At 33.0% G+C, this 16182-nt stretch overlaps 1 protein-coding gene across 1 annotated transcript in view; it reads right to left on the bottom strand.

The window, feature by feature from the left end:
- The window catches only part of CADM2 (cell adhesion molecule 2), a 309124-nt gene extending 306467 nt beyond the window's left edge, over positions 1 to 2657 (bottom strand). The window contains exon 1 of the mRNA XM_034656944.1: positions 2588 to 2657. Within this exon, the coding sequence (XP_034512835.1) occupies positions 2588 to 2657 (70 nt within the window). The remainder of the gene's footprint in view (positions 1 to 2587) is intronic.
- Positions 2658 to 16182: the final 13525 nt, after the last annotated feature.

Raw genomic sequence — 16182 nt, 5'->3', positions numbered from 1 at the left:
ATAACTGCTGACTCCTAGTGAACTCTCTTTTTATCTTAACACTCATAAATTGCTGTTTTAAGAGTCTGTTTTAAAATGTTACTGGGAATTTGATGTCAAATTTACCAGTCTATGGTTTCTGAAATGTAATCCTTTCTCCTAAAAAAAAAAAAATCAAGACCCATTCTTCTTTCCAATATTCCAGAGGCTCTCTGAATTTAGATGATTCTATAAGGATAACTGAATGAGATGAGATCTTCTCCAAAAGTTTCCTTGGTTCCTTGGGATGTGCTTTGTTTGGGTCAGGAGAAATGAACTATTTTTACACAACCATCTGCTCTTACATTACCTTTCATTTTTCATTTTTCTTGACATAGAAATTGGACAATAAAAGCACTGAGTAGTCCTTTCTGTTGTCTCTACATAATATACATTTGCCTCAAACCATCAATAGAAATAAAATTTCAATTTCTACTTGAGGCACAGTTCATTTGAAAGGGGGTCATTTAGAAGGGATGCAAAAAAAAAAAAGGCATAGGGTAAACTATGCCCTTAAGACCCCTGCAGTTTTGTATACAGGTGGAGAAAGGAGACTCAAATAAAATGGGTAAGTGTGGGACAGTAGGGACAGTAGACTTTATGGCAAGTGCTAAACTGGACACGGGAATATGTTTTCATTGCAAAATCCTAGCCAGCTTGAATCCTGACATGATTTCACAGACAGTTGTAACATAATTTATGGCTGTAATCTTCCAATTAAAAGTTGGTTCCTGTACTTCATACTTTGTAACCTGTTTATTGTACATTGAATTATCATCCGTTGTTTTAAGAATTATCAAGTGAATATAGATGTGATTATTATAAGAGGTTTTATGTAGTCAAATGCAGTAATGACTTATGATCACACAATTGCCTATTGCATCATCAAATTTACTTCCCTCCACTCTCATAAAAACTTAGGCTCTCACTCAAAAGTTGTCCTCATAATCCAGAAATGGACTGTACTCCTTCCTGTTTTCATGTTTTCAAATTCTTTTTTCTATGTACAACTTTTTTCTCTGTATACCCTACCCATCCTTCAAGAATCAGTTCAAGCCCCACATCCCTCAGGTAAAGCAGTCTCTGAGAAAGGATTTTAACCTCAGTAGTATCTCTTTCCCTAACTCCCTTTATTGCCAAGTTCTATATACTACAATTCACACATTATTATACATTGTTCTTAATTTTTCATTCTTAAAGCTGTACTTTTAAGTTTTTATTATACACATTATGCTTATAAATTCATAAACATGTATTCATTATCAAGTAATAAATGCTCTGTGAATGTGTTTCTTTTGTTCACAACCAGACAGAAAATTACTATGGCAAGGACTGGCTAATCCTATTATCACATTAATTTGAACAACATACAGGGTACATGTGGAGGGTAAAACAAAGGGTAACAATAATTTTACCACCTTGTCTTTTATATTTTCAGTGGTCTATAAAAAAATATATTGCCAGGAAAATAGTAGTTGCAAACTAAATGCTTAGATTTATAAACAGGGAGCAGTTATTTCAAAGATGAATCTATGTCATGGTGTTAAAACTAGCGGTAAAACTAGAACCTGGAGGAAGCCAGGGCTGAAGGGAGATGAATAATCAAGAAGGGTGGCCTTGTGGCAGATCTGAATATGAGAAATGATGAAAGAGACAAAACTACCTGGTTGTTCCTCCTGAGCACACGAAGGAAGACATTAGACAGGGCAATACTAAACAATGAAGATTCAGAAAATTCTCCACAAAGAGGTATGTTTGTGAAGAGCAAAGGAAATCAGCATTATTTAAAATATGAGTAGCAGCAGGAAGTCTGCCAATTGTTTTACATATTTCACCTAGCTCAATTTTCATGACAACCTTTTAAGGTTTTTGTTGTTATTTATATTCTGTAGATGAGGAAACTAAAAATACTAGATATATGATAGAGTAAATGTAGTTTTGCTTTACAGATGAAAGATATTTGAAAGATAAATGAAGGATAAAAGTAAATATATTTGCTATATAAGAAGGAGAAAAAATAAATACATAGGTTGCTCTTGAGAGTATAAAATCAAAACATATAAACTATAAGCCTATGACAAAGTAGCATACATATATTTGAATTTTTTTCAAATCCATAACAACACATTGAGGCAAAGTCTTTTTCCTTTCAGGGAGATATTCTGGCATTAGACAAACATATCCTCTCTCATGAAATTATATTTCTAGGATTCTAGCAAATATAAACTTACTTTATTTTCTGCTGTATTTTTTTTAATTCACGATTTTATCAAGGGAACTCATGTCAACAGACAAAATGTTGGTGCATAAAAGCAATGTATTGCACTTGGAATAAAGTGAGAAGCAAAACAAGAAAACAAACTCACAAACAATCATGCAAACATGGACATATATCAGAAACTGAATATTTGAAATAATATATATTTATATTTGTAGGAATTTACCACTAATGTTGGTACACTGAACTAGTATTATCACCAACAGAATTGGCTCCATCAGTTAAGATGACTTCGAAGATTGAGCAGAAAAATGAATCACGGTGAGTCATGCAGAATGGATAGGAGCTCACCTTTAACTTTATTCTTTGAAGCAGCCGCTGGTTCCAAGGAAAGATTGCACAGGAAGAAGAGAACAAACATATTAGATATTAGACAGAAGGTTTAATAAGAAAAAGAGATATAACTATTAAAGTCTAAAAATGTAATATTTATGATTATATAAGCAACACACTTTAGATGAACAGAATCTATAATTAAGAAAATGACAATTGGTTATATTTTGTTAGTATATGATTAAAGTCTTTGATTAAGAAAGTAGAACAGATAGGAGACACACAGTGCAAGTTCCAAACACCATAAGGACTACATAAATTACTTTTAAAGACTGTATATCTTTTCTTTCTCCCTCCTTAACTCAACTTTAGTTAATTCAATTAAAGAAATACTCAATATACTTAAAATGTATTTTATATTATTTAACAATTAAAATCTAACCCATAAGATTCCTTGCATTTATTGAATGCTTACTAAATGCCAGATCCTGAGGTTGAGTATTTTCCACACATCTGCCACAAAATAATGACAATTTCAAGAAGTTATGTACTCTGAAAACTACAGAACACTTATGAAAGAAATTGAAGACAATACAAAGAAATGGAAAAAAGTCCCGTGCTCATGGATTAGAAGAAAAAACATTGTTCAAATGTCTATACTACCCAAAGCAATCTACACATTTAGTGCAATCTCTATCAAAATACCACCAGCATTTTCCATGGCGGTAGAATAAATGATCCTAAAATTTGTATGGAACCACAAAAGACCCCAAAGGGCCAAAACAATCCTGAAAAAGAAAAGCAGTTGGGGCATCATGATTCCAGACTCCCAGTAATATTACAAAGCTGTAGTCATCAAGACAGTATGGCACTGGCACAAAAACACATTGATCAAAAGAATGGAACAGAAAACCCAAAAATGGGGGTGCCTGGGTGGCACAGTGGTTAAGCATCTGCCTTCAGCTCAGGGCGTGAACCCAGCGTTATGGGATCGAGCCCCACATCAGGCTCCTCCGCTATGAGCCTGCTTCTTCCTCTCCCACTCCCCAGCTTGTGTTCCCTCTCTCGCTGGCTGTCTCTATCTCTGTTGAATAAATAAATAAAATCTTTAAAAAAAAAACCCAGAAATGGACCCACAACTCTATGGTTAAATAATCTTCAACAAAGTAGTAAGAAATACCCAATGGAAAAAAAGTCTCTTCAACAAATGGACAGTAACATGCAGAAGAATGGAACAGGACCACTTTCTTACACCATACACAAAAATTAATTCAAAATGGAGGAAAGACCTAAATGTGAGTTAGGAAACCATTAAAACCCTAGAGGGCACAACCTCTTTGACCTCAGTGGTAGCGACTTCTTACTAGACGTGTTGCCAGAAGCAAGGGAAACAAAAGAAAAATTGAACTATTGGGACTTTGTTGAAATAAAAATCTTCTGCAGAGTGAAGAAAACAATCAACAAAACTAAAAGACAACCTTTGGAATGGGAGAAGATATTTGCAAGTGACATATCTGATAAAGGGTTAGTATCCAAAATATTTGAAGAACTTATAAAACTCAACACCCAAAAAACAAATAATCCAGTAAAAAAATGGGCAGAAGATGTGAATAGACGTTTTTACCAAAGACGACATCCAAATGGCTAACAGACACATGAAAAGATGCTCAATATCATTCATCATCAGAGAAATACAAATCAAAACCACAATGAGACACCATCTCACACCTGTCAGAATGGCTAAATTTAACAACATAAGAAACAACAGGCGTTGGTGAGGATTCAGAGAAAGGGGAGCTCTCTCATACTGTTGATGGGAATGAAAACTGCTGCAGCCACTCTGGGAAACAGTATGGAGCTTCCTCAAAATGTTAAAAATAGAACTGCCCTACAATCCAGCAATTGCACTATTAGGTATTTACCCAAAGTATATAAAAATATAGATTTGTAGGGATACATGCACCCTGATGTTTATAGAGGCATTATCAACAATAGCTAAACTATGGAAAGAGCCCAATTATCCATCGACTGATGAATGGATAAAGAAGTGGCATATATATCTCTATCCATATATAGATATACATATAATGGAATATTACTCAGCCATCAAAAAGAATGAAATCTTGCCATTCTCAATGATGTGGATAGAGCTAGAGTGTATTATGCTAAGCGAAATAAGTTGGTCAGAGAAAGATAAATACCATATGACTTCACACATATGTGGAATTTAAGAAACATAACAGATGAGCAGATGGGGGGGAAGAAAGAGGGAAATAAACCATATGAGACTCTTAAAGATAGAGAACAAACTGAGGGTTGATGGAGAGAGGTGCGTAAGGGGATGGGATAGATGGGGAATTGGTATTAAGGAGGGCACTTGTTATGATGAGCACTGGGTGTAGTATGTAAGTAATGAATGACTGAATTCTACACCTGAAACCAATATTGCATGGTGTGTTGATTAACTAGAATTTAAATACAAATTTGGAGGAAAAAAAATGTTCTGTCATCATTGTTTCAGAGATGTGGAAACTAAGACTTAGAAAAGTCAAATTACTTGCTAACTATGACACAGCTGGAAAGAAGCAAATTTGGGATTTGATCCTTGCTGTGTCTGATTTCAAAATCTGTGATCTAAGGTTGGGATTTAAGGCACAGTTTAGTTGACAACTGAACTGCAAATATCAGGTCTACAAAGCCAAATCAAAATCACATGATTCACTAGATTTCAGCTATTTGGTACTTGGTATTTGGTACTTTGGTATTTAGTTGACCACACAGGTATAAAACTAGAAAACTCCATTATTTTAAATGGCATTATCCCCATTAAGAAGTAGAAATTTCAATTTATTTATATCTAGTGGCAAACATTATTTGGGGCAGAAGTACACTTAATGAGGAAATTAGAAGACTCATACAGGAGAGTTCTTTACTCAAAGGAAGGTTTATAGACGTAATGCATAGATACCTCTAAAGAGTTTGCTATTGTTAGAAAAATAAATTTTGCAATTTTTATAAAAGCCAGTAACATGCATATCTCGTGTATGTTGTTTCCCCAAACGGGATCATACACATTACGTTGCAGTCTGCTTTCCTTCACATTTTCCAGGTTGATGCATGACATTCTAACTCGCTATTTAAACAATTGTGTACTTTCCCATAGTCTCTATGAATGTGAGACTATTTCCCTATTGATAAACAATCAGGTCATTTGTAAAGTGCTTTTTTTGTCTGCTGCTAACAATACTGCAATGCACATCCTATGTCATGTCCCTTATGTATTGTAGCGGTGTTTCTTTTCTGTAGGAGAGCTCTGTAAGTTGTTTTCATATTTCTATTCAGAAAAGAAAAAAGCCTGACAAAGATGCAGACCTTAAATATTACAGACAGAAGAGTTGGGATTATTTGGAAAGGAAATGCACAAGTGTACTGAATGCTCTAAATTAAGAAGAAACCAGAAAAAAAGAAAAAAAAAGATAAAACAATAGAATTCAGTGTTTTAAGTAAATGATACTCTGAAAATTCCTTGGCTCTTTTAAAACTGTTGCATTTAACTTTTCTTACTACTTGTTTTTTTTTTTTAAAGATTTTATTTATTTATTTGACAGAGAGAGACAGCCAGAGAGAGAGGGAACACAAGCAGGGGGAGTGGGAGAGGAAGAAGCAGGCTCATACCGGAGGAGCCTGATGTGGGGCTCAATCCCAGAACACCGGGATCACGCCCTGAGCCGAAGGCAGACGCTTAACGACTGAGCCACTCAGGCGCCCCTACTACTTGTTTTTCAATTAAAATTCAGGTTTTAGTTTCTTGGTAGAAGTTTGGTAGATTTCAAAATTCTAATCACTAGGAATTATTTTTCTCTTTTGTATTATTTTTAAGACTGCACAAAGCTGAAACCTATTGTTAGAATATGCAAAATGTTATTTTCCTCAATTCAAGAAAATATTTCAATGCTTCAGTGTACTGATTCGTTCATGTGGAAAGAAATTTTGCTTCAAAATCAAATTTATCACTTAAAATTTTAGCATGAATTGAAAGAAAAATTACCAAAACCCCTTAGAAATATTTGAGATAATTGGTATTTAATTTGCAATAGATACAACCAATATTGCATAAAGATTCATATTGAATTAATAAAAATAGAGAAGGCAACTCTACATTTCTCAGGGGAATGGAGGTGAATTATTGAAAGTTCTCAAACATTACATGAAGGCAGATGGTTGTATTCTTAAATTATTGGGTAGAAACCAATTATTAAATTATTGGGTAGAAACCAACATAGAATAGAAAGGAAAAACAAAAGCTCTATGCCTGTTTCTGTGTGTTCAGGCAGCTAATACTAGACTAGGCTGGTTAATATAATTGGAAAGAGGCCAGGCTACCAGGCTTGTTAGCCCAATTATAATTCTCTGCATATTCAATAAAAGAAGCCAAGATGACAGCAATACTGTCATAAATGTCATGTTCAATACTTGTAAGATTTTCCATTGTCAGCATAGCCCAATTATAAGTCAATTGTAAAGTGCACATTGCACACCACCCAAAAGTAACTGAAAATTATCATAAAAATGCAATTTTAACGTTCATGGTTAAAACAAAAAGAAATAAAGGTACTTTAACCACAGAAATGTTTTAGATATGACATCAACATTTCTTCATGTTTATACTAAAAAAAGCAAATTGTAACTATAATATTATAGATGTTCACACTATTTTTTTTCAGAGATGATTAGTTAAATAGAAAACTTGTAATTGCTATTATATTAATGTGAAAACTTGGGCATATAACTTTTGAAGAAAAGTGTGAATAATAATGGAATTATCATAGCTATTTATATTGATTGCTGAATAGTTAGTGAATATTAGGCATTATATTAATAAAGGTTTATCTCTAAAAACTCCAATATAAATGATGAAAAAGTAAAAATACAATTAGTTGGTTATGTTAACCATTTAGTTACATTGTATTAGTTGATTTTCTATCTGAAAGATATCACTAATAATTTCGTGGAGTATTTTGTGAATCTAAGACAGTATTTCTTAAAATGATGTACAAGAACTATAAATAGAGCATGAGGGCATACTCAGGGGAGATTAGATACATTTTACCTACCTCAAAATTAATATAACCTAGTCACATTTTAAGTCCTACTTCTTATTTTAAGATTTACTGTCATAACAAAAGGGTGATATATTTTATTAGTATCTGCAATGTATAAATAGTGTTGAACATACTGAATTTACGGTTACCTTTAGAAATGCTTGCTGAAAAATTATTTAGCAACAAAGCATTTAGTAAATAGATAGCACAGATATTACTGGTATTTATTCACAGAGAGCTAATGCTAAAGCAGTATGGATCTTTTCATTTCAAGATTATGTAGAATTTCTTTGAAATATTTTGATATTTTAGCCTCGTGTTTGGTATTCTTCTTTCATGAGCAAATTTACAGATAAAGGGTCATTGTTTCTTAATACGGAAGCCATGAACTTAAAAAGTGTTTAGACTTTCTAAGGAGACAGAGATTACTGTCATCTATGACTCCATATTCAGATATATTAGATGTTTCCCTTGCCCCAAATTTATCATCAATGAAACAAAACAAAATAAATAAACAAAATTAATTGTCATTGCTAGATACTGTACAATATAATTTTTTAAATATGAACAAGCTACTCATATATATGTGCAAATTGTAAAAATAAAAGAGAACACACTGCTACTACTTCCAAGAAGAAATACAATGAAGACTAAGAGATCCAAAATATTGCAAAACTGAGATTCAGAGACGATAAATTACTCTTCCTAGGTCACAATGCTATTCACAAATTTACAACCAAAACACCAGGCTGGATGAATACATATATGTTAAAATCTGCTACATCAAAATGCAATTATTAGATAGAATATAACAATGTAGTTCTAATCAATCCCATGTGAGTTTGATTCCTTTTTACAAAGAAAGAAATCACAATGATTTGAAAAGGGGAAATACTAGTACATTTACTTTATTAGATACTTAACACATTCTTACAGTCTTTCAAGATATGGAAATTAAAATAATTAGGCATTTTCAGGTCTAGATAACCACCTACATTTCCCCCCTTCCTCATTTTTTCTCCAACCATCCAACACAAAATTAAACACATTCTTTCACCAATCACTTGAGGTTTATTTAAAATTACATCTTTCTTAGTTATCAACTAACATGGTCTAAACGTTAGAATTTTCCTCTAAGGCTCATTAGAATTTGAAGACTTGAAAACGTGTGACAGAATCTAATTTCTTTCACAAGTTTTTTATTTCTCAACCACACAAATTTTACAGTAGGAAAAAAGTGTAAAAAATGATGCATGAGAAAGAAACGTTTGCTGAAGAACTTATACTCCAAAATAAGCAAATATCTGATGGGTGGAAATTTCTCTTCACACAAATGCAACAACCAATGAATAAAGAGGAAATGATAGAATTTGAAAACCACCATTCTGTAGTTCCTAACAAGTTCTCACATGTAGGCAGCGACCACCATTCATGCTATCATCATTAAAAGGGAGACTATCAGACATTATATACCTTTCCCATGGAAGGGGACAATATTATTTAAGAAGGTTGCTGCTCGTTGTTTGTGTGTGTGTGTGTGTGTGTGTGTGTGTGATTTTGTTTGTTTTATTTTTGCCAAAATTATCAAATTTGGATGGGATCGTGCCTCTACATTGAACTTCCAATGTCCAATAAAAACAGGAGACAAAAAAAATACATCAAGTCGATGCAATTAGTCAAATCTTGAATATGGGAAACCACACAAAGCAATACTGGCATTTGGCTCCTTTAGCAAATGCATTTCAGGGCAGAAAAAAAAAAAGAGGGAACTTAAGGGACATACCAAAACAATTGCCATGTGCACACCACTCTGGATCCTGATCTAAGCACTGGATATTTTAAGATATTAAGGAATTTTTCTCAGTATTTAGGTGGGATAATATTATCTTGCTATTTTTCTAAGTCATTATCTTTTTATAAAATTAAATATTTATAAAAATGGTCTAGTGCTTAGGATTCTTTTCAAAGTAAATCTTAGGATGCATGTTCCTTATTATAATAAAAAAATCTTTAAAATCTTTAAAATATTCAATTAAATATCTGGGCTTATTTCTGTTTTAAATATTACCATTTCTCAATACCACTTTTCTTATAATATGATTAAATATAATAGTGTATATAAAACAGTACAGTATTGTCTATATATTTTTTATACTAAATGTGGTCAATTTATTATGTGAGTAAATTATTTATGGTATGTGTAAGGCTAACAGGAACAATTGAAATAATTTTGGTTTATGAAATTTAGTCTTCAAAATGTAGGACATATTAATTTCCTCTATGAAATAACCATTTTATTTCTAGAGAGATGAAATAGATGCTTATTTTGAGTTTCTAACTACTTTATCCATACATATTTTGAGAATTAAGTAATCTATATAATTATTTCTTTTCCATGTTTCCTCAGTCTATAAATACTAACTTAATTATATGTATCAAAATAACTTATTTTGTATTAAGAATTTTTTCTCTGTTTCCATCTTTTAGCACTGATAGTTTACATATAAAATATTTACACTCCTTTATTCTATATTTCTTTTGCTCTCAAGAATCTCTTTAAACTTCATGATTCACTACCAATTTACAAATCTCTTTTTCTTATGCTATATTCCATACTTGCCTGCAGGCTTATGACTTTCACTGTGATAGGAAAAGGGATAAGTTTTCAAGGTCTTATAAATAATTGGACTCAAACACATGCCTCTTGAAGAGACTATAAAATAAATGCAAACCCTTGGATGTATCAGTCATATATTATTATAAAAGCTTTGAGGCACTACCGAATAAAAGGTTCTCGATAAATAAAGTACATAGCTATCCTTTGAAGTTATATTTTATGTCTATGTTACTAAACCAGGAAGCCATTCCATAATAACCTAAATCTATAACTGGAAAAAATATACTCTTGGAGATCAGTCTTATATTATTCCCCAGCATGTCAGTGGCTAACTTTAATGGATAAACTTAATATACATACTTGAGATTGTTAATTACATGAACACTATTAGATTTAAGAAGTGTTTCATAAAGAAACACTCAGAAAACCAATTCCCAGTATCAGTAAGATTGATCACATTTCCTATTTTCTAGATGCCATAATTATATCTTCGGTTTTTTTCTATTAAATTACTACTTTAATTAGAATTTTTTACTCAATGATTTAACTTAAATATGTTCTATTTTACTAATTTAAACATATGCAAAGGAAATCATTTTTTTATGTTCATAAACAGTAATGGTAAAATCATGCTTGTTTGAATCCTTTCTGAGCCACCAAAGTTCACCAGTTGTCATACATGACCACTAATAGTATGACATTTACATTCACATTCTAAGGAAGAAGATGATATGAGAAAGTTACATGACAAAACCATTCTCTGCTGTGTATCTGTATGCATATGTTTGCATGTGTACATACACAGAATACAATATTATGTAATAATTTTGTGTAATCATATGCACATATAACAGTTTATTCAGTTAAAGTTATACCACTGGCAATTATTACTTTTATTTTTACCTAGGAAGGAGAACTGCTGGACTCTCGACTAATGTTAAGAATGGTTTTCAATTAGAGAAACCAAGTATCATCTAGTCAACACATTTATTGATTTACAACAGTTCTGCAATCATTGTAATGGTTGACTGGTGTTCACTGAGGTAAAGGAAGAGAATCAGTACCACCTGGGCCTTACACTGAGCTCAACAGTTTATAGCTTCAGCTTAAGGAGAGCAGTGACAAGAGATGGGTCAAGAGGCAGAAACAGAAAAGATATTTGACACAAATAATCAAATATTTTCATAAGACATTTTTTTAGAAGATGTATATAGAGAGATGTGAAACTCAGAACCATGTGCTGATACACGTATAACATTCCAGCAAATAGTAATGAAATGAACATAGACTCAATTTTCCCTAACTCTTAATAGATAATGGGTTAATTCTGGCAAAGCTGTGCAAATGGAAAATATGGTTAGGAATAATTTAAGGGAATCTAATATGTTCCAGCATCGTTCAGGTAAATTGCTCAATTCCCAGGGGATGCAGAGGTAATCATTTTAGTGTAGCTGGCAAAGTCAAGCTCCTCCATGCATAAGCATATGATCAAGAAATACTTCATTATGGGGCGCCTGGGTGGCACAGCGGTTAAGCGTCTGCCTTCGGCTCAGGGCGTGATCCCGGCGTTGTGGGATCGAGCCCCACATCAGGCTCCTCCGCTATGAGCCTGCTTCTTCCTCTCCCACTCCCCCTGCTTGTGTTCCCTCTCTCACTGGCTGTGTCTATCTCTGTTGAATAAATAAATAAAATCTTTAAAAAAAAAAAAAAGAAATACTTCATTTTATCCTCTACTGGATCATTCCAATAAGGAGTTCCAGGTAGGTGAAAGGTGACATCCAGAATATTGTGCACAGCCACTGCTGCTTCTCTGATCTCATCCTGAGTTATACTCAGGTAGGGTCATGATTCCCTAAAATTAAGTCATCCACACTAAATGAGCTCAGACCCAGAATACGCACACTTAACATGTATTCAGTATTTAAGGCATGCTAATTTGAGGAATACTATGTGCCTATGTATAGTACATCACTTCCATAAACCAAATGCAGGGAATGGAATCATTTAGAAATGTCATTTTCAAATTCTCCAGTAGTTTTCACTGTTACATAATATAATCACATCTTTCTGACATACAGATGCTATTTTTTCTTACAGCCTTAATAAGTGACAGGAGAATAAGTCACATTACTAAATCAACTGTAGATAGGCGGGTAAATACTGGACTGTTGTTATTTGATTTCAGTGGGTCTTATGGAGAACCTCGGTGGGATCATCTTTTCTTATGTTTCTCTGCCTTTGCCTACTATTTAACACTTTTATTTTATATTGATATAGTCAGTGATTTTTTGTATAATTTATTTTCCAGAAAATTTTCATTACCTGCTATAAAATTCTCTGGGTCTATAAATATTACTATTCTTCCTTGATTGATATAGTACTGTTACTCAATTTTAGAGTGTAGACTGTGGTTTGGGAGATACAATTAACCTTTGTTTAAGGCATGATAACAAATGATGAGCAACTGAGAATATATTATAACCACATCTCAATTTGAAATCCACAAAACAAGAGCAATTTAGATGACATTTCTCAGAGATATGATGAGGGTCTCACAATTCTAATTTAAGACACACACACACACACACAAATTAAATGCACCATAATCTGGCCCATGTGAAGAACATTAGATATCTTTTAAAATGCATTTTTAATTAAAATTATTTTAAGTATTATATAAATGAATTAAAAAACCAACATTATCCAGATTTCTGTATCAAATATAGTCTTAATAAACACGGATAGTAATTGAAAAAAGACTGATATGGTCTGGACTATATATATTCTTCATTTGAGTCAAATATTCTCTGAATGGAGTAATATCACTCACATTATTTCAGTATTTGGAAGAAAGGAACTTCCAAATATAGTCTGTCTCAATTAGCAAAATGCCAGTAGATTACATTAATCTAGCCATATGGAGATAGAATGGAAAAATGGTCTTGGTCCAGTTGCAGAACGTCTATTTGTTGTACATGCAGCATCTTCTGCACGCCAGCTTTATGGAAACTTCCTTTAGAAGTTTTGCATTAACTCTGCCCAAAAGAATATCTTGGGACAAAATTACTTCACAGAGTGTCCGCTATGAAAATAGGATGAAAAAATGCCAGAAATAGTTGCAGAGAGATGAAAACTCTTGTAATTACCAAATATATAATTACAATGTACTAAACAAGCCACTCTGTATTTCACAGGTGGAAGCAATCTAGTTACAAATATCTTAGAATGTCATGATCTGCCTTTCATATGTAGAATAGTGCAAATATGTTAGGAGATAGGCTAGCAAAATGTTATAAAGTAACAAACTAGATTTTAAGACCCACTTAAGAAAACCAGTATCATTATTTTATTTTTACATTTGTTCAGGCAGTTTGAAGATACAGCCAAAATGATGCCATTTAGAAAAGCTTTGTCTTTCAAGAAAGGGACAAAATACTTTTTGATGAATGCAAGCATACAAAAATATACTCTGAATCCTCGTTTTGCCAAAATGTCAGATTGCTACTGAGAGCAGGTGGGAAGATTACTTCATCCTGTGCTTCATGGAACCTAGCTGCTAGTTTTGACTTGTAAGATAATTTCAGCTGGTAAACATGTTCATTTTACATATCAAATACTACTAATTATCAAGTTTTAAATATATATTTATAAAATAACAATATGAAATGGCTCATATTTTAATAAAGTAACTAATTGTTGTAGGAGATCATAAGTTATTATTATTACTAGTTTTTTAAACTGGTCCAATCTATTTTGAGGTCGTGATAGCCACATTCACAATGGAAAAAATAACAATTTCAGCACTGACTTTTTAGGTAATCACATTGAATGAAAGATATATTCAAACATACCAACATGGTTTAGGATGTAAATTTGAAAAGATAAGAAACCTACAAAAACAATAACTTCACTAAATCAAATTGAACATGAATTCTTAAAATAAGAAAGTTTCCTTGACAATATTTTATTCTAAATTTTGAAGGGTTGATATTAATGAATCTCAGAGTTAAAAAAAATAAGTAAATGCTTTTTTAAGATTCTCTATCATTGTACAGGTTTCACAAACAAATTCTGAAATCAGATACTGTTAATTCCAAATTGCATATGTGGAAATTAAGGCTTGAGGGACAGAACAGATTTTCTTAGCAACACCCAGATACTCAAGAAAGGAATCGAGAAGCTTCCAAATCTTCCAACTCCTAGCACGGGGCTTTCCTGTCCTACATTCTGACTTTTCACTACCTAGGTACTGGTTCCTCTTATCCATGGAACAATAATTCAACTCACCAAGAAAGAAAATGTTTGTATCAGTATTCTATTTTTCATAATATTGCAAACTCTTTTATATGTACATATTAATAAACATGTTGAGAAGTCCCAACATTTTATATGAAAAGATATTTAAGAGGAAAAAAATAAAATCAGTTCTCATTAAATAGTCAAACTGTAAGTAAATATATTCAGGTTGTTTGCATTTGAATCTACTGTTAAGCCTAAAATCCCACCTGGGATGATTTCAGAGAATCAGAGAATCTGAGTTAGAAGGTACCATTAAAGGTTATCTGGTCTAACCTCCTTCCCAGAGTTGATTATCAAATACTGTGCACTCTAAATAGAGGGAAAGAGAGCTATTCAGCAGAATAAACTGCAACTGCCCATTAATTTTAAAACTTTAAAGCATTACTTAAAAATTCAAATGAGCAAATTACAATTACGTGTTATGATTCATACTCTGAAACTTGTTCTGAACATGAGTCACTCCCTTGTGCCAGCTGAAAGCCACTAGAAGACCCCTAATAGGATGTTTTTCCTAAAGTGCAACCAGTATTAAACTTCCCATGATATTTCAAATTGGGGAATAATTTTGAAGTTATAGTCCTTGATAAAAACTGAAAACAATATAAGATATACCCACTGTTCCACTTAGGGGATACCTTTTGAGGGTATTCAAGTCAAGATAATCTAACAGTCATTTATTGAACATCCCTAATACATTCCAGGGATGATGTTGCTTTGGAGCAAAGAGTGTGATTAATATAAGATCCCTGCAGGGATCTTACCTTTTAGAAAAGGAAACAAATATGTATACAAGTAATTCAAAAGAAGCGTAAGTGTAAAAGTAGGCTACATTATTAGCAGTGGGATTAAATTTTAGAAAAATTAATTAACCAGCTAAACAAAGTTGGTTGGAAATCTGGAACAAGAAAGGAAAGAGGTCCTTCCAGGCACCTGCATCAGTGCATAGGTAGGGAGGAAAGAGGAATCACGGTGTTGAAGGAAGGAGAGCTTTTAGTTTGCTCTGCTATGGAGCTGGTTATATAATATGTGTTCTGTTGATGTAATCTACCCACTTCTATTCATAATCTATGTGAACCGCTTTTATGCTTACTCCACTTTTCCTTCCAACAGACTCAGTGGTGGATGGAGTAAGGAAGAGATGGGCATCAGATTCCATTTCTTAGAGATTAACTTGCTAGACTACTCAGGTAACACACTTTACAGGCTATAGAACACTTAAAGGAAGTGTTCCTTTGCAGGCAGGCACTTACAGCATACATTGGAGTGGGCAACACAGCTATGACTACTCCAACTTAAAATCTCATAAAACCTCCTCTTCAAAGAGATTTATGAATAATGTGAACTAAATAATTCATGGGATTGCAGATGCCAGTCCAAATAGCCTCTTCTTTTTCAAGGTTTCAGTTTGTAGAACTGTGATCAAAAGCCTTCATCAGTCATGATAGTCGCATTTGTCCTCACTCCAAACAAACCGTATTTGCATGTGAATGTTTTTCATTGAAATGAGATATATAATATGCCAGCCAAGGCCCAACTAAAAGGCATTTTATGCCATTTAAATTCAGTCAAATTAAAGGCTGAATGCAACCTAAAAG

The sequence above is a fragment of the Ailuropoda melanoleuca genome, chromosome 1 (genome assembly GCF_002007445.2).
Source record: "Ailuropoda melanoleuca isolate Jingjing chromosome 1, ASM200744v2, whole genome shotgun sequence".
In the NCBI taxonomy this organism is placed as follows: Eukaryota; Metazoa; Chordata; class Mammalia; order Carnivora; family Ursidae; genus Ailuropoda; species Ailuropoda melanoleuca.
This window is presented reverse-complemented; position numbering and strand designations above follow the sequence as displayed.